This window comes from Papilio machaon, chromosome 22 (genome assembly GCF_912999745.1).
Source record: "Papilio machaon chromosome 22, ilPapMach1.1, whole genome shotgun sequence".
Taxonomy (NCBI): domain Eukaryota; kingdom Metazoa; phylum Arthropoda; class Insecta; order Lepidoptera; family Papilionidae; genus Papilio; species Papilio machaon.
The window spans coordinates 6,036,527-6,063,375 of record NC_060007.1 but is presented as its reverse complement, the minus strand read 5'-3'; the positions used below and the strand labels follow the sequence as shown (position 1 = coordinate 6,063,375).

The window sequence follows — 26,849 nt, the reverse complement described above, 5'->3', positions numbered from 1 at the left end:
ACATTGATAGAGGGACTTTAGTGAGCTGATGTAATTAATTTCACGTATGTTCGTTGGCCAGATAAATTTGTTGGACTATGTACTGATTGTAGAAAACAAGGACAGATTAAAAAAATAACACCAACGAACGTTTGCAATTCGTTTTATAAAAACATTGTAGCGTACGCAACATACTTTTATGACAGATTAAGTGCATCGGGCGTTTTAAAACGATATTGCCAACATGTCATTCATATAACATGGAAAATTAGCAATTTTATTTTTCACAGTGACGACTGACGATTTTTTTTTTAAATACAAAAGTCACGGGCAGTAAAAAAATTCAGCCGGACGTTATACCGTAAGCTTTCATTGCCGAATTTTATTAACATTATTAACTAGCTTTTACACGCGACTCTGTCCGCGCGGAATAAAAAATAGAAAACGGGGTAAAAATTATCCTATGTCCGTTTCCTAGTTCTAAGCTACCTCCCCATCAATTTTCAGTTAAATCAGTTCGACCGATCTTGAGTTATAAATAGTGTAACTAACACGACTTTCTTTTATATATATAGATGTGAAAGTTTAGATGGCAGAATGGATATTTGTTAGAAGGTATCTTCGGAACGTTTCAACGGATATAAATGAAATTAGGCACATATGAAGAACATAATGTGAGGAACACATAGGGTACTTATTAAGTTTTTTTTTAATTCTGCACGGATGAAGTCGTGGGCTAAGTCGTAAAATATTTTCAATCACATACACTCTTTGGAAATACAGAAAAACAACACTTCGTCATTTTGTAATCAGACTACTGTTGCATATCTAATCAATGTTAGTGAGTATGACGTACTATCGGACAATGTGGTGGTATTCCACCTTAAAAATGACAGTCGTTTGAACTTTCTTAAGCGTTGAGACGACGACACGGAAATAATAACCAATAGAACAAAGGTTTTAAATGTCATTATCATCAGCTCACTATACATACTCACTGTGGGGCTCGGAGCCTACGACAAGTTAGGGGTTACTAGGCCATAGTCGACCACGCTGGCCTAGTGAGGGTTGGTTTTTAAATGAGTCTATACGAAAAAAAAAATCGCACCATTATGTCGTTGTTAGCGAAACTCACTGCTACATAATTGGTTATTTTGTTGAATGTGGTGGAGTTTGTCTTTTTGCAAGGAACAAGGCAATTTTTTTGTAAGTGGAACACCGCGAAGAACCCTGACTGTACATATATACCTTCTTGGATTATAAATAGTATGGTTTGTAGTAATTTCATGAACACTGTTTTGTCTTTTATTGTTATAGTAGTTTACATGACATCAGAGCTTGACTTGTTGTAAGAAAATATAACATGTAATTTAATACGTAAATTTTAAACTTTGTCATATTTTGTTTAGCATCTAGGTTATAAGTTTTTCTTGAGTAATATATTTTTATGATAAAGTCGGAAACATTGTACGATGCCAAGATATTTTACGACTGAATTGATAAAATTATAAAATAAGAGGCCATGTTTTCCGGCAGAACACATATCTAAGGCAATTAAAATACTCTTGGAGGTCACACGTGATATGATTGATGTTGGAGACAGAAACGAACCAATTAACACATATGAATAGAGAAGAAGAAACTGGATCTGATGACATTGATTGAATATCAAAAAAGTTGCGATTTTCCGGTAAATAATGGTGGAAATTGTGTCACAAAAAATAGTTCAAGAAATCATACTTCATACTAATATTATAAATGCGAATGTTTAGATCAGTGTTTTCCAAAGTGGGCGATAACGCCACCTTGGAGGCGTTTGAAACTTAGGAGGGGGCGATAAGAGGCCCAAATAGTGGGGGGCATTGAAATTAATTAAAGTAATGAAATTTTGGTTTTAAATTTTAGGGCTGAATAAAAATTAGGGGCGCTCTGAAATATAATTGATTTTCAAAGGGGGCGGTGAAAGAAATAAGTTTGACAATCACTGGTTTAGATGATGGATGTGTCTCCAAAACGGATCAACGAATCTCGATGAAATTTGGCATACATGTACAACATAGTCTGGAAGAACACATAGGATATTTAATAAGTTTTTTGATTTCTCGCGGACAAAGTCGCGGGCGACAGCTAGTGTAACGATAATTTTAAAACTAAAATTCCTATAGCCTTTTGGAGATAAAATAAAATTAGTCATTTATTAGGTTCTTTTAATTACCTCACTGAGAGAATGCGTGATGTTACTAATAGATTTAGTATCTATTCCATTTTAACCTTACACGAGACTTAACCGATTTTGAAAAGTTAAGTGCCATTTGTTTTTTTTTTCACGTTGTGTCTTAGAGGTTAAGTCAGTGATGTTTATTAGTTTTTTTAATTTATTAAATTTAATAAATGTTTTAATATTCTCAAAGCAACATAAACTTTTGAGCTTCTGTTTATCACTGTACATGTAAAATGATAACCTTTGTGTGCTTGTCAACACTTGTAACTTTTTTATTACAACACAAAAATGTTATTGGAAATTTTAAGGTTAAGAATTTTACGACTTCTGTCATGTTTCTGGATTTTAATTGATCTTAATACTAATCTTAATATCTTACTTATTCGTATACTATAAATGCGAATGTTTAGATGGATGTTTGTAACGTAGTATCTGCAGAACGGCTTCATGGATAAAGATGAAATTTGGTACTAGTAGATGTAGAACACAGCCCGGAAGAGCACGTAGGCTGCTAATTATATATTTTTAATTCCGCACAGACGGAGTTGCGGTCAACAGTTTGTACATAAAATACAATCAAATTGAAATAAGTGTAGTTTAACAATTCGAAAATACTGTATTATGTACAACAACTCGCATATAAGCAATATATTTTAGTCTACAAGTCCGCGCGTGCCAAGATTCCCTGGCAGACACGTCCTCGTAATCCCGGAGTTTAGGACTGTCATATAGAGCACCATTATCATGTGACATCAGCATATTACATACTATGTTCTAGTAATCTCTAGTAAACTTTTTTTGCATTGCGACTAGACGTTCCATTCACCTCATACGACTGTTGAGGTTGTGTAAAACTAAACATTGGTAAGAAAGTTATTATCTTTCATTATAAAAATAAAATATTTTTCGTATGGAATTGTTTCTTAATATCCTTAGCGTATTTATTCCACTTTCATTTAAGAATTATAAGATTACTAGCTTTCACCCGCGATTCCATCCGCGAGGAATTAAAAAGAAAACTTAATAAGTAGTAGTGTGTTGTGTCAGACTATGTTCTACATCTATGCCAAATTTCATCAAGATCCGTTGAGCAGTTCTCGAGATACCATCAAAGAATCAACCATCCATCCATCTAAGCATTCGTATCTATAATATTAGTAAGATTTTGATTGTTTATCAGATAAAGTTAATAAAGTCGCTGCACAAAGCACAATTGTAGCAGTGCGTTAAGGGATAATTGACGATGTTATTGCGAAGCAAGAAGATAACCTTGAACTGCCAAGATATTTGAAAATACTTATACCAATTTAGTATTTATTTATCTATTGAATGGGCTATAAAAGTACATATCTACCGTAGGCCTATTACGAGTGCTGTAGACGCGCAGTTTGCCTGTTAGTCAAGTAACTAGGTAAATGTCATTGAGTGCTTTATGTAAATATTGCAATCATCGTGTTTTTAAATGTTTCTGTAACATGAAATCAAATAAAAATATGTTTGTTGTCTTGTACGCGGTCGAGAGAGTAAAGCGCCCAATTCGTATACTTATTTTTTTTTGTAAAATTTTTAGTTTTTTGTCAAATTATTGATACCATGTAGACTTTTTTTTTATTGTTTACGACTTCTTATATAAAAAAAATTTTTTTGTTTGTATATATAGATTTATTATTTTACACACGAACAAATAAAAATTGACAATTCAATCTCTATGCCGATGGGTTATATTCATACAAAGTAAGACCAAAGTCTAAAGCATAATTAAACCTGACATACTAATACAACTTTATAAATAATGCTCATTTATTAAACGTTAAAAATATAATCTATTAAGATACGTGTGTCTCTCGCGGGCTCAGTGGCGGCCATATTTATAGCTGGGACAATGACTCGCGTACTGCTCGATATAATTAGGTGGACAGCGTGAAATATTGTCCGTTAGTACACCGCGACATTGTAATTTTGTATCAATACAAATGTGATTACGAGCGTCATTCATACTTATCTTAAAAACGTTAAATTCTCTTTTTTTATATATATAAGGCGACAAATGAGTATGTGGTTATTACCCATAGACATTTCATCAACTGTAAAATGTGTAACAGACGCGTTGCCTACCTTTACTAGATGAAACGCAGAAACTTCAATTTTCACTTCTCTTCTGTGTGGTAGTCGGTAAAATCAGCGGACTCTACCACAGTTAAATTCTTAAATTTTCTTTGTTTAATATTATAATCATAGATATGTAGTGGAGATAGATACCAGAGCTATTTAGAACCATAGTTATATTGAGAACCATAGATAGTCCAGAGCAAAAAAGTGAGGCAAATTAGAAGTCCGGCAGCCTTTTTTGTGGAAAATTTCCTCATTGTTGTCATTTATATTACGCAATTTACAAAAAACGTATATCAAATACAATCTTATGGTTCATTTTTTTTATTTCTTAATTGTGAAAACATAATAAACACACACACTAGTTAAAATGTTTTGGGTTTAATTTGTTAGAGACAAATATAATAACAGAATAACGATGATAAATATGTCAACCAATGTTTTCGTTTGTTTTTACTTTAAATTTTTATACACTACATTTTGCCGAATTTGGGACATTTTTCATTATACTGGTAAACATTTACGTCACGCATACAAATGAGGCTAAAGGACACCGATATCCAATGCCTCAATAAATAAAAAAAAACGCATACAAATAACATTTCGAAAATGATCTTACGATGAAACGTCAAACTTGTATGAAACACTCCGTTTACTGTTGGTTTCTGAGATCAAAATCCCTACTTAAATCATGAGTATGTGATAACGATGTTTAATACAAGGTACAGATAGATGCATGAATGTTTGAAAGTATCTCCAGAACGGCTCAATATATCTTGATGAAATTTGGCACGGTTATAGAACATAGTCTGGAAGAACACTTAGGATATTTAATAAGTTTTTAAGCGGGCGAAAGCTAGTACGTATATGATAAACATAACACAGAAATTTTTCTCAACAATCATCATGATGTAGCCTAGCGTTGTAGCATTAATTTTTCCCATATGAATTTATTATTCCCATATAATTTTTCCCAAATGAAAATACTTCACATACTTATGCTTATTGTAAATAACATAATTATGGGAAGACGTACCATATATTTCACAAACTGTAATTCCAATCTTACTAATATTAGGTCCTTACATATGAAATTGGCGTTTTGTATGGGAGGAACAAAAAGTCGAATATTTTTTAATATAATATATTTAATTAATCAAAGTATGAACCATTATTTTCTATGCACTTTTGCCATCTCATAGGTAGTTCATTGATCCCTTTACTAAAAAAACCAGTCGGACGGGAATCAATAAAATCTTTGAAGGCGATTTGGACTGCCCCATCGGAGTTGAATTTTTTCCCTTGCAAGAAGTTATCCAAATTTCGAAAAAAATGGTAATCTGTTGGAGCAAGGTCCGGGGAGTACGGAGGATGTCTTAGACTTTCCAATTGAAGCTCTTCTAATTTAGTAGCCGTCTGTTGCGCAGTGTGTGGTCTAGCGTTGTCGTGAAGCAGCAGTGGCGTGGAGCGATTGACCAGCCTAGGTTGTTTAGCCGCTAGCTTTTCCATCATGGTTTGCAATTGCTGACAATAGACATCAGCCGTAATAGTCTGGCCAGATTTGAGAAAACTGTAATGAACAATACCGGCACTAGTCCACCAAACGCTTAGTAACTTTTTTGGGGTTAATTTTCGCTTGGGGCAGGATTTGGCTGGCTGGCCAGGATCCAACCATTGCGCTGAGCGCTTCCGATTATCGTAAAGAACCCATTTTTCATCACAGGTAATGATTCGGTTTAAAATACCTTCATTATTGTGCCGGTTTAGTAATGTAACGCAACAGTCGACGCGCGTTTGCCGGTTTGCTTCAGTCAATTCGTGAGGTACCCACCTTTCAAGCTTTTTAATCTTCCCAATTTGCTTCAAGTGAATTAAAACAGTTTTATCACTAACATCGCAGCCTGCAGCTAACTCGGACGTGGTTTGCGATGGATCCGCTTCCACAATAGCCTTCAACTCTTCATTATCAACTTGAGTCTCAGGCCGTCCACGGGGCTTGTTCTGCAGATCGAAATTTCCAGAACGAAAACATTGGAACCAAAAACGAACTTTGTTTTCTTTTGCAACACGACCGCCATACACATCATTCACCCTTCGAGTCGTTTCCGCAGCACTAGTGCCACGGCGGAACTCGTACTCGTAAATAATGCGATATTTTAAGTTTTCCATTTTGTAAAATGAGTGACGCAAACAGTAAAAAACAGAAGAAAAAAAACAAATGAATGACGGTCATCGAACCACAAATACATGAGTCTATAGCTGTACAAATTTGAATTTGGAATTCCTTACCAAAGAGGAGAAATTCGTGATTAAAGTGGCCAGTACGAAAAACGCCAATTTCATATGTAAGGACCTAATATTATAAATGCGAATGTTTAGATGGATGGATGTTTGTTTAAAAGTATTTCCGGAACGACTGAGCGGATCTTCAGGAAATTGGGCACATATGAAGAACATAGACTGGTAGAACACCCAGGCTACTTATTACGTTTTATTTTAATTCCGCGAGGATGTAGTTGCGTTCGACAGCTAGTCATTACTATGTACACACACATAACTCACGCCTGTAACCCAGAGATCACGGACCTCCATTTGGTGAGGCCAAACGAACCTTCGCAATCCACTTTTCGCCATTTCGGGAGACGGAACGTGACGGGTGGCGAGCCGCGTCGCCGTCTTTTTCTCCCGGGAATTCACACATATCTTTGAAAATTTCTTTTTAATATATATGTGACAAATAATATGTATATTTATTTAAATGTCCACATGACATACAAAAATAAAAGAAGATCAACGTCTCATGTGTATCGAATAAAGACATTAAACACAGTTTGTTTACGATGTACAATAAACCCGTCTTCTTCGAGGACGAAGCTGTGGGTATCCACTGCTAAAAAACTTATACTAAATCATGTTGCTTACCCTTTCATTCGCTTTGGAAGAACTGAGATAGCTACATGTTTTTACACAAGTGGAATGGAATTGGAATGTGGAATTAGATAATTCTAAACAGATTCACGGAATGTATCTTGTGTGTTTGACACACATTTGAATTTACAGATAAAATGGATTCTATGAAACGCTATTTTGGTGTCGTCATTTTTTTTATTACGAAAATATGTCATCTCACATTTTATCATACTGTGTTGTAATACTTAGCGCTGAATTTAACCACATGGATTGATGAGAGATACTTTTTTCATTAATAAAATCTATATCTATATATATAAAAGAAAGTCGTGTTAGTTACACTATTTATAACTCAAGAACGGCTGAATCGATTTGACTGAAAATTGGTGGGCAGGTAGCTTAAAACCAGGAAACGGACTTAGGATAATTTTTACCCCGTTTTCTATTTTTTATTCCGCGCGGACGGAGTCGCGGGTAAAAGCTAGTAATTTCATGAAAGCACATCTCCTTTGATATATGAAGAAATAAAAAAGATAAACCCACTGATACACAAAAGCTATCACTTAAAGACTGTATTGAACCATCGATACCGATAGCTGACCCGGCGCTGCGTCTTGAAGCATTCCGTGTACGACAGCCATTATACATTTCTTTTAAATTTTGACACACGTTTGTCAAAGCGTATTTACTGTTGGTTTCTGAGACTAAAATTTCTGTATAAAACATATTGTCATCCCATTAATTATATCTTTGCCAAAACAAAGATAACAATATGCTTTAAACAAGGATTTTGGTCTCACAAACCAACGGATACTCGTACATTCTTAAGTAGTAATGGTGTTAAAAATATGAGATGTTTGGTAGAGCCAAAACTCTTATAATGTTTTATTACGAAACATTTCTATGAACTGAAACAAAGGATGCCATTGCTCTTAGTAATCTTATCTATCTATATATATAAAAGAAAGTCGTGTTAGTTACACCATTTATAACTCAAGATTGGTCTAACTGATTTGACTGAAAATTGGTGGGCAGGTAGCTTAGAACCAGGAAACGGACATAGGATAATTTTTACCCCGTTTTCTATTTTTTTATTCCGCGCGGACGGAGTCGCGGGTAAAAGCTAGTTTACAATAAAACAATGTAACAGTGGTGTATAAATATTTTTGTAACGTAGGAAATCAGATTGTCAGACTTTTTTCGCGGAATTGACAATATCTGTAATTTTAGAATTTGTGTCAAATTTATTGGAGTTTTACCGTTCAGATAATGTCTAGGGAGTTGTTTACAAAAGTTTGTTTTCTACATTCCGATACTAACGGTTGACATACTGCCATGAAATATGTTGCTTTGTAACCGTACAACTCCACTGTTGTGACACTTATGTCAATCATGGCCGGTTTCGGGCGCCCTGGGCGCGATTTCTTCCGAATCTTCCAAAGATATGGTTTCTTAGGGGGCACCGCATGCGCCCCTTTATATCCGAGTACCAAAAGGAGGACGTTTTCAAATCGTCTTTATGTTTTTTGTTAGACAACGTAAAAGCTGCAAACGAGAAAACGGAAAGTTTCCGATTTGTGTTTTATTTTTGAATTGAATTTGTGGCGTTAACGGTATCGTAAAATTTGGCGCGTGCTCGTAAATTATACAGCTGAAAAATTAAAATTGTTTCCGGAACATTCATTATTTTATGTACGATTTTATTATATGTTACTGCTGTGGACTACCACTAAACTGATTCATATTAACTAAACCTACACTAAGGGGCACTTAACTCTGAGTGTTGCAGAAATACTGGCATAACAAAGTTGCAAATTACGCACTTATATGAAATTAACCATAGCTGTAATAAAAAAAGGTTTTTCATTTCAGATACTCGCAGTGTAAGATGGAGCAGACGGCAAGCAGACGTCTTACGTGCGGTGTTTCCGAACGGAGATCGCGCGCGCTGCCGTGACTTTCGCGCGTTTTAAATGTCAATGTCACATTTGAAGAGGATATAAAAATCGATGTTTTTGTTTAAATTAATGAATCGCTAAAGTTAATAAATGTGAAATGTGATATTATAAGTGATTAGACGAAATGTAAAGTGATATTTGTGATAAAGTGAATGTGCTTCGAAATAATTGGATGTGACTCGAATATGAAGTGACAACGTCTAGTCAAAAATAAACATGAAAATGCAAGTGGAGAATAGCGTTTCTTATAGTACTAGTAACACATGTAAGTTATTTTTATTTCAAATTTTAGCGCTAAAATTATGACAGCTCAATGTTGCCATGCTTTTTATTTGACTTTAAATAATGATATTAAGTGATTTGATTTATATTTTAGTTAACTTAATACTTTTATGTTTAAAATTAACATTTTTTTTTTCAGAAAACTATTTTTTATCCTTTAAACTATTGCCCAAAACATATCTTTACATGTTTACATACTTGATTAAAAAAAAAATATATGACTATATAGATGTTTTTTAATTGCCGAAAAGTTACTGGCAATTCAATGAACGCAAGGAGTTATTATAACAAATTTAAATTATAAAAATACTAGTCTATATCTTAAAATCATTAGATCAAATTTTTTTTTATCTGGAAATGTTTTGGGTATACTTAAATTAAGACCATGTATTATTTTTATATTTATTCGTAAGTTCAATGTTATTACGTGACCTAGAAACGAGGGCGACTGTATTGGGACGGTGGACGATACTTCCCAATTCGAACTGGTACGCTAAAAATATCGTTCAAAGTGGTAAGAAATCGATTTTATAAATTTAATGCTGAGATGAGAGAAACATCAAACGGATTACGTAATACAATATTACCGAGTATTACTGACTGGAATTAAAAGAATAAAAGTATATCATTGTACTAAAATATACTGTACTATTCACCATGAACTAACAGACTCGAGGAATCAAGAAATAAGAAAACAAATAGTAATCGAAGAAGAAATATTAATAATTTAAAGAAGGATCTAGTTGCTGAGGAAGGATATAGGATGAATAAATTGGTGAAGAAATACTTACGTTGAAGTTACTGATGAAATTATAATTGCAAATCTAATTTTCGGGAATTAAGTCTGCACTGCTTTTGTTTATCCTTCGGCAAATATTTTATCAGTCGTTATAAAATTAGTTTAAACCAAAACGATATTCTTTATTTAAAAAAAAAAAAAACATCTATTCTAATTCCGTGCCTTAAGCCCGCCTGTGCTTCGTTTCGTTTGTTGCAAATAATTCACACAGCCCATTTATTATGTCCAAACGGAGTTGTGTTTTAAACCGAATTAGATGTAATACGATTTCACGGAATATATCAAACGGCGTGCGAATATCAAAGGAAATGTGCTTGTGTTATAATTAAACATGATTTATATATCGCGAAGCATAAAACAATAATAGACCCATGTCGTTTGAGATTAACGAACTTGTGGCGATTTTATATTACGTTGTAAGACAAGATAGGATCCGACGAAACGATACTTGAGTAGCTTATTTAGTTTAGATCTAGATTTTTATAGGAGAAAATGGAATCCTGAGATCTCGATTTTTATAGTAGAAAACGGCATACGAGAAATCTGACTAACTGGAAAGGCTATTTACCTTTCCTACTTATAGCCCACCAAATCCACTTCCTCAACTTTAATAGGAAAAGATGGGAAGGGGAACAGAACCAGAGTTCAACTTCAACGCTATATTCGTCAAATAAAACGTGTAATTACTTCGTAATTCGCCTGTCTTATATTTAGCACCGGTAGAGCAAACCTATGTGACTCTACCACTGTTAAATAATAGTACGAGTATACTGATAAGATTAAGACTTCATAGACATGTACCACGACCACACTGAAGACAGGCGTGAAGTGGACGCAATTCCGCGTTTCCTCTGATGAGAGTTGTGTCGGAGGCCTAAAGGATTGTAGGAAGTGGATTTGACGGAAGAGGAAATGCATAGAAAGGGAAAAGATTCTTTTTCAGTGCATTCATTCCTTCATCGATTAGAGGTAGGCAACGCAACTGAAATTGCAGATATCCATGTGCAGCGGTCGCTTCACATTGGCCACTCGGTCGTAGGTGGCAACCTTGTGATATAAAAAAAGTCTTCTACCAACTATTCAAAACTTAACATTGAGATTGAACTCTTATTTTGTATATACAAGGTTAACTTTAACAATATTGGTGTTGTAAGGTCATCATGCATGTATCACTCGTACTGTTATAACCCTTCACAATATGGAAGTATTGATTAATCAGCAATATATTGAAGACGAAGTTTTCCATTGTTGTAATTATTGTGCAATATCTGCCATCAGCAGATATAGCTTTCTTTATAAGTAATTTATTCAAATAATTTAGTCGATTGCTAGAGCTCGAGGTGACAACCCGGATTCGGAGACCATCTAAGTTTTCAATTAAAAAGTGTGTGGAAAAGTTTTGGGTTTTCTTTTTTAAAAAGAACCCCAGCGCCGCCCGCAAAACAATTGGTGTCAGAAGTGGGATGTCGGTAAGTCTTAATATTTAAGGCTCTGACATCTGAATCCCGGCTCCGGCACTGCAAGATCGACAGTAAGCCTTGACTAGTTCAAGCCTGCGTCTTGATCTCTACCAACACACTACTAGGACGACGGTCAGCCTCCGCTTAAAGCGTGAGCCCGCTCCACGCAACTCCGATCCGCTGCACGACGGTCAGTCTCCACTATACAACGTGAGCCCGCTGCAGGCGAGTTAGCGACTCGACTCACCAACTGATCACTCCTCATGAAGCCACACCTTCTAATCATCATACAGTGAGTGATTCTAAATTATTTATTGTGTTCAGTGAAGTTTTCCAGAAGTTCCAGAGTTTTACAAGTTTTAAAAATTTTATACTATATTCTATGTTTTACCATTTTTGATGTTATACTATTTCAAATGTTTTAATATTTCTACATTCTACTATTTTCTACATTTTACCAATTTTGATTTTAATTATTTACTATTTTTATTGTTTGCTATTTTACCATTTTTGATGTGTTTATTTTTATGATTTACCATTTCTTGTGAATTTTGTGTGTATAAACATATATTTTTCTATTCTATCCGCAAATTGCATAAATGCTAATGGCACCTACTAGATCAGAAAGTTCCAAAGCAATCATGACGGAAAAAGTTACTCTCTCAGTTCTTACTAAATTCATTAAACCTTATAATGGGGACAGAGATCTGCTCCCCGCATTTTTAACTGACTGTGACAACGCAATGTCTTTAGCAACAGCAGAACAACAAAGTATTTTATGTAAATTCATTATTTCACAATTAGACGGAAAAGCTAAAATAGCATGTAGTCTAAAATCATTTAATACATGGTCAGAAATAAAATTATTCCTTAGAAATACATTTGGAGAAAAAAAACATTCTACGCATTTATTGTTAGACTTACAAAACTGTAAACAACTTAGCACAGAAGACGTTACTAAATTTTCTCTGAGGTTAGAATCAATCTTAACCCGACTACAGTCAGATATACATTATAGTTGCAAAGTTGATGGCGAACTTGCGGGTCGAATAGCGGCCATGGAAGATCTAGCACTCAATACCTTCCTTCTGGGATTAAACTCATCAATATCAACCATTGTTAGATGTAGGAATCCGACTGACCTCAACGAGGCAATACAACATGCTATAGAGGAAGAAAAGTTATACAATCTATCAAAAACACACTTAATTAAACATCAAAAACATTGTCACATATGTAACAAAACAGGTCACAATTCTTCGGAATGTTTCAAAAATAAAAAAAATAATAATATAAATAAACAGCAACCGCAAAGCTTCTTTCATGTGAATTCAAATTATAACGCCAAGTATTATAAGAAGCGTGACACATATTCCAATATAAACTCTAACATTAAGTCATGCAACTATTGCAAAAACTTGGGTCACACGATCGCGGAATGTCGCAAGCGCAAATTCAATGAACAGCGTCGCGAAGATGCATCGCTTACAAAACCGGAACAATGCACATCGCGTGACTCAAACGTTAAGGCGAAAGTACACTTGTGCGATTTTAATGAAAATTTAAACTAAACGCGATTTCCGACTCGTGTCTTAAGAAATCGTATATATGCAAAGACACGATACATTCTACTAATTTTACTAATTTTACTAATTTTACTAAATCAAATACACCTCAACCAAAGCAGTTGAGTTCTACTAAATCAAATACATCTCAACCAAAGCAGTTGAGTTCTACTAAATCAAATACATCTCAACCAAAGCAGTTGAGTTCTACCAAATCAAATTCATCTCAACCAAAGCAGTTGAGTTCTACTAAATCAAATACATCTCAATCAAAGCAATTGAGTTCTACTATATCTACTATTTCTAATTTACCAAATCTTAACTCTGAAATTATTTGCGAAATAAATGCTAACAATAAAAAGATATCGTTACCTCATGTTTTCATTAAAACTAAACATGCCACAGAGCAGCTATGCTTCCTTATTGACACAGGAGCTAGTATCAGTATAATAAAAAAATCTAGTTTACAACAATTTCCAAATCTCTCTTCCGAAAAAGTAAAATTAAAAGGCATTAATAACTCAGAGCAGTTGGTCGAAACCTTAGGTACATTCCAATTAAAATTTATTTTATGTCATGAAACATTACATTACAAATTTCACGTTACTACCGATGACGTCAACTTAGATAACTACGACGGCATTATTGGTAGCGACTTTTGTAGTTACTTTAAAGCAAACATAAATTACGCCTCAAAGTCTTTATTAATAAAAAAACATTCTATACCTATTATTTATACACAACCAACTTATATAATTCCCGCGCGCTCTGAAACGGTTATTGAATGCGGCATATCAAATTACATTTATGAACATTGTCCCGACAATGAAGCTCTGGTATTGCATCACGTTATACGCAAAGGTGTTTACGTTGCCAATTCCATTGTTAAAATTAAACCCAATGGTAAAATAAATATATCAGTTTTAAATACAACTGATTCTGATATTGAAATCAAAGATTATTACGTAGAGTTGACTTTTCTAGATCGCAATAATTTTAACTCAGATCAATGTCGCGATATTAATACTATATCTACTACTAAATCAAATCGTCTCAATCAAGTACTAAATTTAATTCGCTGTTCTCATTTAAATGAAGAAGAGAAAAAGTCTCTTCTCGAATGTTGCTCTCAGTACTCTGATATTTTCCATATTGAAGGTGAACCGTTATCCTTCACAAACGCAATCGAGCATAATATCAATACAGGGGATACGCCTCCTATTCATGTAAAATCTTATCGATTTCCTGAATGTCACAAAAACGAAGTTGACACTCAAATTCAGAAAATGTTAGAACAAAACATTATTCGCCCTTCTAATTCACCCTGGAGCGCCCCAGTATGGGTTGTCCCGAAAAAAATGGATGCCTCTGGCAAAAAGAAATGGAGAATTGTTATTGATTATCGTAAACTTAATGATGCCACTGTTTCCGAAAGTTATCCACTGCCTCTTATCACTGATATTCTAGACCAATTAGGTCATTCCAAATATTTCAGCACACTGGATTTAGCAAGTGGTTTTCATCAATTGAAGATGAGCGCCAAAGATGCGCCAAAGACAGGATTCACTGTTAGTACTAATTCTAGCATGTCTGGGCACTACGAATTTACTAGGATGCCCTTCGGATTAAAGAATGCTCCAGCCACGTTCCAGCGTCTCATGAATACGGTTTTATCCGGTCTTCAAGGTCTTCACGCATATGTTTATTTAGATGATTGCATCATATACTCACATGATCTCGAATCTCACATGTCTAAGCTTAAATTAGTGTTTGATAGATTCAGACAATTCAATTTAAAACTTCAGCCTGATAAATGCGAATTTTTACGTCGCGAAGTTGCATATTTAGGTCATATCATCACCGACAAAGGTGTCTCTCCAAATCCTGATAAAGTAAAAGCTGTCTCTGAATTCCCAACTCCAGTCAATGTAAAACAAATTCGAGCATTTCTAGGTCTTGTTGGATATTATCGACGTTTTATTGAAAATTTTTCTAAGTTAACCAAGCCTCTTACGGCCTTATTAAAGAAGGATGTTCCTTTTAACTGGACCTCTGAGCAGGACAGTTCATTTCAAATTCTCAAAGATAAGCTTACCACGGCACCACTGCTTCAATATCCAGATTTTTCTGCTCCGTTTGTATTAACTACGGATGCCTCTAACTACGCCATAGGTGCAGTTCTCTCACAAGGTGACATAGGTAAAGATAAACCTATCGCCTATGCGTCCAGAACGCTTAACAAGCCTGAAGGTAATTATTCTACTACGGAAAAAGAACTTTTAGCTATTATTTTTGCAGTTAAAACTTTCCGTCCTTATTTATATGGTCAAAAATTTAAAATAGTAACTGATCATCGCCCTTTGGTTTGGCTATTTAATGTCAAAGATCCAGGCAGTAGACTCATTCGTTGGCGCCTAAAGCTCGAAGAATACGATTACGAAATCGTTTATAAACAAGGTCGACTTAATTCTAACGCTGACGCATTATCTCGATATCCAATAAATACAATTGATATTAATAATTTAAATAATTCAAGTTATGAAAAATACTTCAAGGATCAATTTACAAAAAATATTGTCCAATTTCTATATGTTATTTCTATTTTCAATGGTCTCCTAATTCGCGATTCTAATTCTAATTCCAATTCTAATTCTACTTCGCTTCATCTTAAATGGATAAAGCTTCGTCAAAAAGGGGGAGCTGTTATAACCCTTCACAATATGGAAGTATTGATTAATCAGCAATATATTGAAGACGAAGTTTTCCATTGTTGTAATTATTGTGCAATATCTGCCATCAGCAGATATAGCTTTCTTTATAAGTAATTTATTCAAATAATTTAGTCGATTGCTAGAGCTCGAGGTGACAACCCGGATTCGGAGACCATCTAAGTTTTCAATTAAAAAGTGTGTGGAAAAGTTTTGGGTTTTCTTTTTTAAAAAGAACCCCAGCGCCGCCCGCAAAACAGTACGTATACTCTGCTATGCGGTGACACGTCTTGGCTACGGTGAGACGTGACGTCAGCAATAACTTCTGGTCACACCTCGCTGACATCAATGCTATTAATGACTCAATAACCTGGACTATGAATACACATGTCAACGTTGCAATGAGATTATATTTATTATGTCAAATATATTAAATTTATTTGACATTAAAATCTTGAATTATTTTAGTGCTAACTATACGATATTAAAAAATATACATAGAATAGAATAATGGTATCTAAATATAGTGAGAGATGTCTCTTTTTATTATAGTCTTTTGTTAATTACATATAACTGTTTATGTTAGACAAATGTTTCCTTTCGTACTTTTATAAGTACGAAAGGAAACATTTGTCTCCTTCATAAGTATATTCAACTTCATAAGTATATTCATTAACAAAAGTGAAATAAGTGATTTGTCTTTAACTGCAGAATTTCACTCGTGACAATTGTACTTTTTTCATTATCAAAATAGATACAACAATTGGTACTAATGTACTTTTACGACAAACAATTTAGCTGTATTGGGGGCCTTTGTAAGATACACCTATTGAGGGAAAGATAGGGTTTACGTGATATTCCTACTCACTACTTAGAGCTTAGCACGAACATTTGCAAGGAAGTTTTTGACATATTTGGTCAATGACGTTACAAAAACGAATATCGCAAATATTCGTGATAGACTCTCTGTTTTGTAAATTCGTTGCGAGAAACACATTTGCCGGTGGATTTATTACAATAATGTATTGTTATCGAAAACATCTGCACATAATAATTGTAGTGACGGAGCTAGTGCGGTGCGTTCACACGTGTCCGGCAACATTGTTGTTGCTGACTGTACTCATGGTAAAATACATAAAAACAAATTGATGATTGAAATTACCTGATAGAAGCATGAATGATTGAATTTTATTTTTATATTATAAAGTGTTAAAAGAGCAAGCGACCAATTGAATTCGCCGAAATAGCGAAACAACCGCTGTCCATAGACATTCGAAATTGCAGATGAGTTGTCTACCTTTAATTGACAAAGGAGAGTACGAACTGAAAGATAATGTTTAACCTTCCAGTGCGTCCCTTCCTCCATAAATCCAATTACAGGTGGACCTAAATTAAGACTCCGGTACTCACAGTCATCAGGCGAAACGCGGAATTTCTTCCTCCGTAAGTTTATCTTCTGTGTGGTCGTCTTATTGCTTTGTATAAATGTTAGTTATGTAATAATGTATTTCTAGTTACGGTTAAAGTTCTCAACCATTGTCACTTCACTGTCTTTAACCCTTGGCATAATTTATACATGCGATTTTTTATATTTCTAGTCTATGGTATCAACAAATATGTTCATCATAACAGCCTAAATTCCTGTCCTATGACCGTGCCCATTGTCGTTTAACAATACATCGACGCTTATGGCGGTCATTCGTAACGTTAAACAATGCGATGCTATGTGAGCCAGCCATTGTTAATGTTTCACGAAAATATAGCACACGTACGAAAAATTGTGACCTTATTAAAAACTTGATGGACTAATAACCCTCATATAACAGTTTTCATTGCCCAAACAGAAACACGATAAGAAACAAAAATATTGCAATCTCTTATGATGTCTTAGAAAAAAAACATATCTTAGATATAACGGTATGTTGGTTAGTAAGTCGTGTTGTGTTAAATTTATTAACTTAAAAGCTACATTCTTACCTTCGGGAAGAATGTGAAAAATTAGTTTTATTTATATAAATTAAAATTGTGTGACTACTGCCACCTATCGTCAAATGTAGGTACTAAGAAAACAAAGCTAAAAGTTCGAGTTTCATGCGTTGGAGCGTTTTCAATTTTCCACGTTCTCAATGTTCACGCTAGATGGTGGTAGTAGTACGTTATAGCTCGATACCGAGTCGAAGATATTTTTGTGTAAGCAACGTTTTGGCGAAAGTTTATTTTTAAATCTCTATCGTATAAGTGGCCTAGGAAGTTTATGTACGACCGAGTGCGTGCAGAATGTTACCTCGCGCTCTCCAGACTTTTCCATAGAGTAATTGTTACACATTTACTTCAAGGGAACTATTAACTAACGTTTTTGTATGGTTAGTTACAACTGCACCTTTTTAACGTATAGCTTTCGAATAGTTACCAACCTTTTATACGTTTGTTCTGGGTAATCTCCGAAACAGCTAGACCGATTTTGACGGGACTATGACGGGAAGGTAACTAAAGCACATGGGCATGTTATAGACTCCTTTTTTAAAAATTCTGCGCTGCCAGTAATGAGCGAATATAAAACTAAGAATTATAATGCTTAACGATAATATTATAAGCTGGAAATGAAAGAAAACTTTCCATTCATTCTTCTTTTATTGTTGTCATAGTTTATTTCATAACAATAACAGTTATTTACGTTACAAATTATTTATTCAAACTTTTACAAAGACATACCTTTGATTTGTAAAATGTCCTAACTTGTTTACGACCTGGATCCTCTTTAGATGTTTTAGGTAACGAAAAGTCGAATAGTTGGGTGTTCTTTTCATTATGATGTTCGTCTGAACTGTTATAAATTTAAATGGAAACATAAGTTCAAATGTATTTATATATTTTTATATTTATTACTATTATTGTATTTATCACATCCTTACTTCTTTTAAGGTAGGTTTCCTTTGTTGCACTGCACTATATCTTTGTTTTTTTGTAAGAGAATAAAAGGGATTCTAACACGTTTTATGAAAGCTAAGGTTACCTGGGAACAGGGTTGGTTGAAATCCAATTAAATATGTAAAACATTATTCACAGCACTAATTTAATTTATTTCATAATTTTGTGATTCGAATGGAATTTTGTCACCTATATCGCATTACCGTGAAATTTCATTGTAGTTAAACTTGTGATAAAACCATAAAAAATATCCTTGTTTCTTTTTTTTTTCGTAAATAATCAAAGGGACAACATGTTTTATACAAGTTTTTCGACAGTGGAAACAATCGACAGTATTAATTCGCAAAAAACCGATCATAAATTTAGTAATGTATTTTAAGAGATCGTAGAGCGACTGAGTCATTGGCTAGTTTTTCCAATAGCTGTCTGGAACCGCGAATGATGTGTCACATATGAACACAGTGAATACATGCCACAGACAGAATGGGAACTTCGTCAGTTTGTAATCGGATTGAGTGAATCATTAAGTACATAATTGTGAAAGGAGATTATTACTTTTTTGTATGGGATTGAGACCCGCACAAAAATTGTTTGTTGTTGTTCAGTGACTTAACATATATAAACGTGTTTCTTGCAATCTCCAGATTATTATGATAAATATAGTTTTTTAGATTTCTAAGGAGCGAACATATTGAATACTGAACCTAAAATCATCTGTCAGATGGAGTGACGTTTTTAACGTTCAGTTGATCTAGCACTTTGTGACAATTATCTTCCTATCGTCATCGTCAAGTTGTCAAAATTATTATGATATTTTTGGTGTACTTTACGCTCGATAGGGGACAGTGCACAAAATTATAATACACATTTTGTGGCTTACTATACGGTGACGATTGTTAAAAATATTCGTGCTTGGCCCACAGATGTAACGAAAGGGTCATTTTCATCGTCATTTTGACGTTAGCTTCCATATCTGAATATTACTTTGATTTTGAACTTGTTATGATGGGGCATACAGTTTTAAAAAAATAAACTTTGTACAATTAAATGTTGTTTGTTTTTTTATAAACCATATTTAATTCCTGGCCATTAGAATAATGTGGGGCAGAAAAAAATTATTGCCTTTGACATGTAATTTCTTAGCAATGTAAACTATAGAAAATAAATCGTAATATTCTGAAGTGTTATATTTTAATATAGGTTTAACGTAAATTTTAAGTTAGGTTCGTTAGATTTGTCAAGTATACGAGCTGTTTATTTAAAAATAATTTTTGCGTTTTCTTGTTAATTCGCTGACAGTTGCTAATATTCCCAGTCCGATTATACAGTGTCAAAAATAGCAATTAGACGGTGACATTTACACGGATTCAGAATATAAAATGTTAATCCACTTTAATATAAGTTGAACATCGATCTTAATTAACTCGACTAAAGTTTATATTTCGTTTGATCTTAAGCCAAAATAATTCGATTTTGTTGCTAGTTAAATATTAATATTATTTTTACAGTTGAAAATACGCGAACGAAGGAACGAGAACTTTTTAAACTATTAATTAAATAAAGCTCAATCATATAAAAAAACAGCCTGTAAAAGAATTGAAATTGGCACTGGATTCTACGAAATTAGACAAGCCCTTTACAAAACACAAGATAGAACGGACGCATCACATATATCCGCAAAAAAAATACCTTGTCTATCGTTCAAAAGCTTTCCCCTGTCTTTACATTTAATTTCCGTCTATTTTAATAATATACTGATAAGCTTGAACTGTATTTGTAATGAATAAAAGGCCTTACGTCGCAATAAAAGGCAGGCAAGTGCGATAGGTTGACGCGCACAGTTAGAAGTGGTGAAGGGCGCGCGGAAAGTCGCGCGGGCGGTGAGATCTGAAAGGGCCCCCGTCCGGCTCCCCCGCAGGCGGTGCAGTAATACTGAACATATATCAACCCGCACTGGGTCAGCGTAGTTTATTAAGAGTAACTTAGGCTAGACTAGTCTCTATAGTGGGATTTGTATTAGCTGAATATACTCGCATAAAACTGTCGTAATTTGTTCTCCTGTCTGTGCTAAGTCAAGTCCAAAGCACTATTCGTTGCCAACGACCTTGTTTGCACTCGCTTACTTCAATCAGCACTTGTAATTGTTTTATTTCGTTGTCCCTTGTCTCCTATTTTTTTGATAAAATAAACTAGAGCACATTATTTATCAAATTTTATTGATTTTAATGTTAATTAATTATTTAGTTACATTGTTTTAATTTTTAGAATTTCTTTTAGTTTAAACCGCGACTTGTCTGTTATTGTGTTTAGTGCTGTTTATATTAAGTGCTTACCAAATTTTTTTTTTCGTTCCAAAACATCAAATCAACAATATCAACACCCCTTGTCTTGACACACAAGAAAACGATAATTTATTTGTAGTAATGATACAGTTCATTTTCCTTAAATATCTTTATAAAAGTTTCACGTCTGATCGTTATGTTAGTTTTTCTCTGAACGTAAAATTTTCAGTCATGTTGGGATTTATAATTTTGTGCCGCATACTTTCTGCATTCTCTTGCACGTTTTAGTAGAAATGAAATAACTAAATCATTAATTAGGGATGTTAGAACGTTTCGGCACATAGGTTGAGGCACGGGCGGTAGCGAGCGCGGCAAGCGGGCGACACCTGCGTGGGCGCGCTAGGGATGAGAACAACCGTTATTTATTTTTTACGCTATGCTATATAGCACTGCTATTTTTGAGACGATTATTTTTATAAACGTTCCACGCTACAGAGTTATTGTTTATAATATTCTACAACCTTTAACGTAATGAAACATTTACATACGAGGCGAAGCAACTATTATATTATATATTTTATTTATATTTTTATAAACAAATTTGACTCGTTCATTACTTAAGAATTGGGTATAAAATTTTATAATTTTGCGAAAACTGTATAGTTTTTCGCTTAATTAGTTACTTATTAATAGCGCGCACGCTAACGGGCGGCGTGGTGCGGGCGGCTCGCAGGCGGCAGCACATCGCGCAGCCGCGGCGGGGCGCAGTCCGCGGCGCGCCGGGCCGCCGCTCGCGCCGCTGCGCACCCTATATTCAGTTCACGGCCGCTCTATTACCGGGCGGCTATTTCGGCGGGCGTGCGGCAGGTGCGCGCGCGACGGCATGCGCGGCTGACGGCCATGGAGCGCCGCCGCCGGCCCAGCGAACCCATGGCCAAGGCGGTTCGCCGCCGTGATAAGCCGCGCGAGCGCTGGCTACTCACGCGCAAGACATGGAAGTACATGTCGGACGCGGGCCGCCGGCTCGTTCCCGACGGCGCGCAGAATCGGCCCGAGGACCTGCCGCGCATCGAGGCCTGCTTCCAGGAGGTGTGCGCGCGAGAGCCGCGCTTCCTGCTCTGGCGCAAGAGCTCCTACCCGAGCGCCTTACCGCGCCCGCGCCGCAAGAAGCGCGCGCGCGGCGGCTCCGTGCGAGCCCGCTCTCCGTCCGACGACGCTCCGCCGCGACCCACCGAGTTGCTCATTGGGCACACCTCGGGCGGCCGCTTCGACCTCGCAAAGCTGCGGCGGGACTTCTTCGCGGCGCCACCGCCCCCACCCGCCGTCTCGGCGTTCTCGCCCGCGGGCAAGGGACCGACGGACGATGACGAGAGCGTTTTAGTCGATTTATTGAGAAAGTACCTGAAAGTAGAGGACGAAAAGGAGGCGCCGAAGCTATCGGAGGCTGAGGAGTTAGTGTTAGCGATTAGGAAGTATCTCGCGCGGCAGGCGGCGCGTGGTCCGGTCGATGCCGACGCGGACCCCACGCGCCGGTCGCTGCTCGACACGCTCGGCAAGTATTACTCGCGAACGCCGACCGGGAACAATGCAGTGCAGGACTTGTTGACCGATAAAAATTTGTTAAAGAGACTTTATCAGGATTTGCGTAAAACTAAGCCGTACCGTGGCGGTCGGAGCGGCGGCATTGGCGGAGCGGGCGGTTTCGGCCCAAGCGGGTTCGGGCCCGGTGGTTTTACCGGTTTTGCGAGTGCGCGAAGTACGCTTCGAAGTCGCATCGCCAGCGGGACGCGCATTTACGATGGCGAGGATGGCCTCCGCTCACCGCCGATGTCACCTCCTCCCCTCATCGAAGTCATATCAGAGTCGTTGGAGGACAAGTACTGCGACCGCGCAACGCAGACGCCCCCCATCCCGGAGGAGGTGTTGTGCGAGCTGGAGGCGGCGTACCGCGAGCGACTGGAGGCGGCCACTGCGCCCACGAGTCCCACGAGCCCGCCGCCGGAGCGGAAGCCAGCGCGCCGCCGCTCTAGCGTTGACCACGATGACGTCTCGCAATCCGTCAGCGACACCATCAAGCGGTACCTGAGGATGGCACGCAAAAAAAGCGTTGACTCAGAGAAGGTCGACCGCTTTAAGAGAATAAACTACGATAAGAACCTGCGCAACATCAAGCCCCGGGTGCCGGGAGAGGTGGATGACGACGGTCCGCACAAGGGCTGCCAGACAGAGGAGCGGTGGGTGCTGACGTACCGAGAGCTGCAGTTCGAATCGGTGGCGTCGACGCCAACGTCCCCTCCGTCCCCAACGCAGTCGCCCTCGTTGCTGTCGAGCTTTCTGGGGCGCGGCGTGACAAGCGGTGTGCCCACAGGCGGCATGCAGAAGTCCCGGTCCTCGGGCAGCGTGGTGCAAAGCGTCAGCAAGCGGCTGTGGCGGCCGCGCTCGCGCTCCTCCAGCCGCGCCGCCGCCGCCTGGGCACCTCAGGTCAGTCGCATCACAAACACTCACAACTCTTTTGTGTGCTCTAACATTGTGTGCAGCTTAAGTACCAGTAAACAAACAAATGTAACACCCAACATGAAACATATGTGCACAACAATTGCCACTTGATGTTATCTTTTGTTAGTACATGACAATAGTTAAAACTTTAGATTTTAGTACACACTTTATATGTTAATATTTTAATATTTACTTGATTTATTAACTTCCTTATAATTCAATAATAATTAAAAATGGCTAATTATACGATGTTTGTAGCTATATATAAGATAGTATCATAGCAGAAAACGTGGTAACAAGAGTTTACATATTAAAAATATAAAAACTTACACAAACGTTGCAAAAACAACCAATTATTTCCTGATTAAATGAATGACAAAGTTACTTGGTGCACACCTCAATCAAAAATCACAGACAAAACAAACAAAACACAAACGTTGACAATCACATTCAGTCTCAGTGTAGACTAAACAGTATACTGAAAGACGAAAAAAACTAAAAGTCACTGTTTCTTCGATTGTTTGATGCTCAAACAGAAATTGCCACCTGCATATTGACTACGCATTCCGATTCAATAGTATAAGGATCACATAAATCAATAAATAAAAAAATATGTGACGTCACCTTTGACACCTGATTTAAAGGCAGCCAACTTCAGAGAGCGATCATTTGCTCGTTGGCTTTCGAAGTGACAGGTCGTGTCAAGTCCATTGTGCCAATAGAATTGTGTCGATTAACGGTTGATTGTTTTCCCCTTTAATGTTGTAAATGTTATTAAAATAAGTTAAGTTTTCATTTTGTAAAATAAAAAAACCTAATACCCACCTTGTAATTCTTTTTTTTTAAAAACAAAGTTTGGTTTTAGTTGCTAAAATCAGAAGTGGGATAGGCCTTTCAGCCCACTATCTGCTTTCCAAATTACTTTGTAAAAGGGTGAACAAACAAACGGCCGTTAATCGAATCTCTTGCGTTTTTAATTAAAAGTTGCTCGGGATGCGTAACCGGTTTAGATCGCGTAGCAGGTCGGAAGGTACTCCACCTTTGCGAACAAACGAGTCTCGCAAGATGAGGCGTTGTGCCGGTCGTAATAGGAATACGTCTACGTCTAGTGATAGTGACAGTGAACGATCTTCGGTGCATAGTCGAAAACGTTATTCGAGATTAGGTAGTGATCGAACGCGACGTCGTGATCGTGCCCGTAACCGTTCTTCGCAGCGCCGCCGTCGTGTAGTTTCCTCCGACACGGATAGAGATCGTTCTTGTGTGCGTGGTCGAGAGCATTCAGATGAGTATCGTTGCAAACAATCGTTTAGGTCAGACGAACGTCGTCACTCGCGCAGTCATGAAACTTCGATGAAAGAAACGTTGAACGCTATTATGTCGCGACTTAGTGATATCGAGCAAAGGACGCCGGATACGTCCTCGATGCCATCCCAACGTGACAACACGCCTCAAAGTAGTCGTGAACCTTTTGTGAATGCCACGCAAGCACTAGCGGATACCATCCTCAGTATCAATCGTGCAAATCGTAGTTACTTTGTATCCAATTTCGATCCGTCTGTACACGACTTTGAGGTGTGGTGTTGTGAGGTAGAAAGAGCTAAATTATCTAACGGTTGGAGTGATTTAGAGTGTTTATCACGTATCGCGGTTTGTCTTAAAGGTGACGCTAGGACCTGGCTCAACGAATGGACGACGAATGACCGGTCGTGGTCCAATTTTACTAAAGAATTTAAATCTCTTTGCACGAATAAGATCGACTACGCTAATATTCTTTTCGACGTAATGAACACGTGCTCGGACAAATTTCAATCTTATGCCGAATACGCTCGTCGGTCACTTTTGCGACTTCGTATAGTTAAAGGACTCAGTGAAGAGCTCATGATTCAAATAATAATTCGTGGAATAACTGATGCGCAAATTAAAGCAGTGGCTTCAAACTCGAATTTGACTGTCGAGAATGTAGTTTCGTTCTTAGCCAACTATACTAAACCTAAATTTAATGTTAAACCTGATAATCGTAAACCATTCATGCCAATTAAGAATAAACCGCAAAGTTCTAGTTCAGATAAGAGATGTTTTGGTTGTGGTAAGCTTGGACATACCAAATTTAATTGTCGCACTCCGTTTCAACAACATACAAATCCTAGCAATAGCAGCATTAAAATTACGTGTACTTTTTGTAAAAAAGTTGGTCATAAAGAAGACGTTTGTTTTGCCAAGTCCAGATCATTAACTCAGGGTACAAATCAGAGAAATATTAATTTATGTAAGGAACTTTCAAACAATTCTAGCGGCAGTGACGTAAGTACAGCTGTTATACAAGGCGTGCCTGTAGATGTTTTAATAGATAGCGGGGCAATTAATGTTTCGTTAATATCTTCGGACGTTATTAAGCATCTCTCTTGCCAGCGTAAGCCTACGTTGTGTGTGTTGAAAGGTTTAGGTAACAAAGAAATAGTCGCGCGGGAGTTAGTTAATTTGACTATTGAATTTCCCAATATAGCTCTCGAAATAGATTTTGTTGTAGTACCCGCTATTTATATGAACACACCGATTATTATCGGTACGGACGTACTGAATAGGGATGGCGTAGTGTATGTTAGGACTAAGAAAAGTCAGTATTTGACTCGCGAAGAACATGTCAACGCAGCGCAAACGGTTAACGAACCTATTACTGTTAACACTCCTCTTCAGGGTTCCGAATTAGATTCATTGATGTCTGTTATCACTAACTTTCAATCATTTTTAATAACCGGTACGGCGACTACAACGGTTAACACAGGAAGCATGAGTATTAGGTTATCTAGTCCAATACCGGTGGCTTATCATCCGTATCGATTATCCCATTTAGAAAAGTTAAAAGTACGTGACATAATCAAAGACTTATTAGATAAGGGAATAATTAGAGAATCGGAGTCCGAGTACGCTAGCCCAATTATTTTAGTCAAGAAGAAGGATGGCACAGATCGGATGTGTGTGGACTTTAGAGCGTTGAATAGGATAACCATCAAAGATCGTTATCCTCTTCCGCTTATTGAGGATCACATAGATCGTCTAGGTGTGTCGAGATTTTTCACCTGTCTCGATATGGCATCAGGGTTTTATCAAATTCCTATTGATGAGGACTCGGTGCATGTGACGGGATTTGT

At 36.9% G+C, this 26,849-nt stretch overlaps 1 protein-coding gene across 1 annotated transcript in view; it reads left to right on the top strand.

Moving 5' to 3' along the window:
- The first annotated feature begins 22,053 nt into the window (after positions 1 to 22,053).
- The window catches only part of LOC106713885, a 37,327-nt gene continuing 32,531 nt past the window's right edge, over positions 22,054 to 26,849 (top strand). Inside the window, 1 exon segment of the mRNA XM_045683604.1 lies at positions 22,054 to 23,682. Coding sequence (XP_045539560.1) covers positions 22,102 to 23,682 — 1,581 coding nt within the window. The 5' untranslated portion in view covers positions 22,054 to 22,101.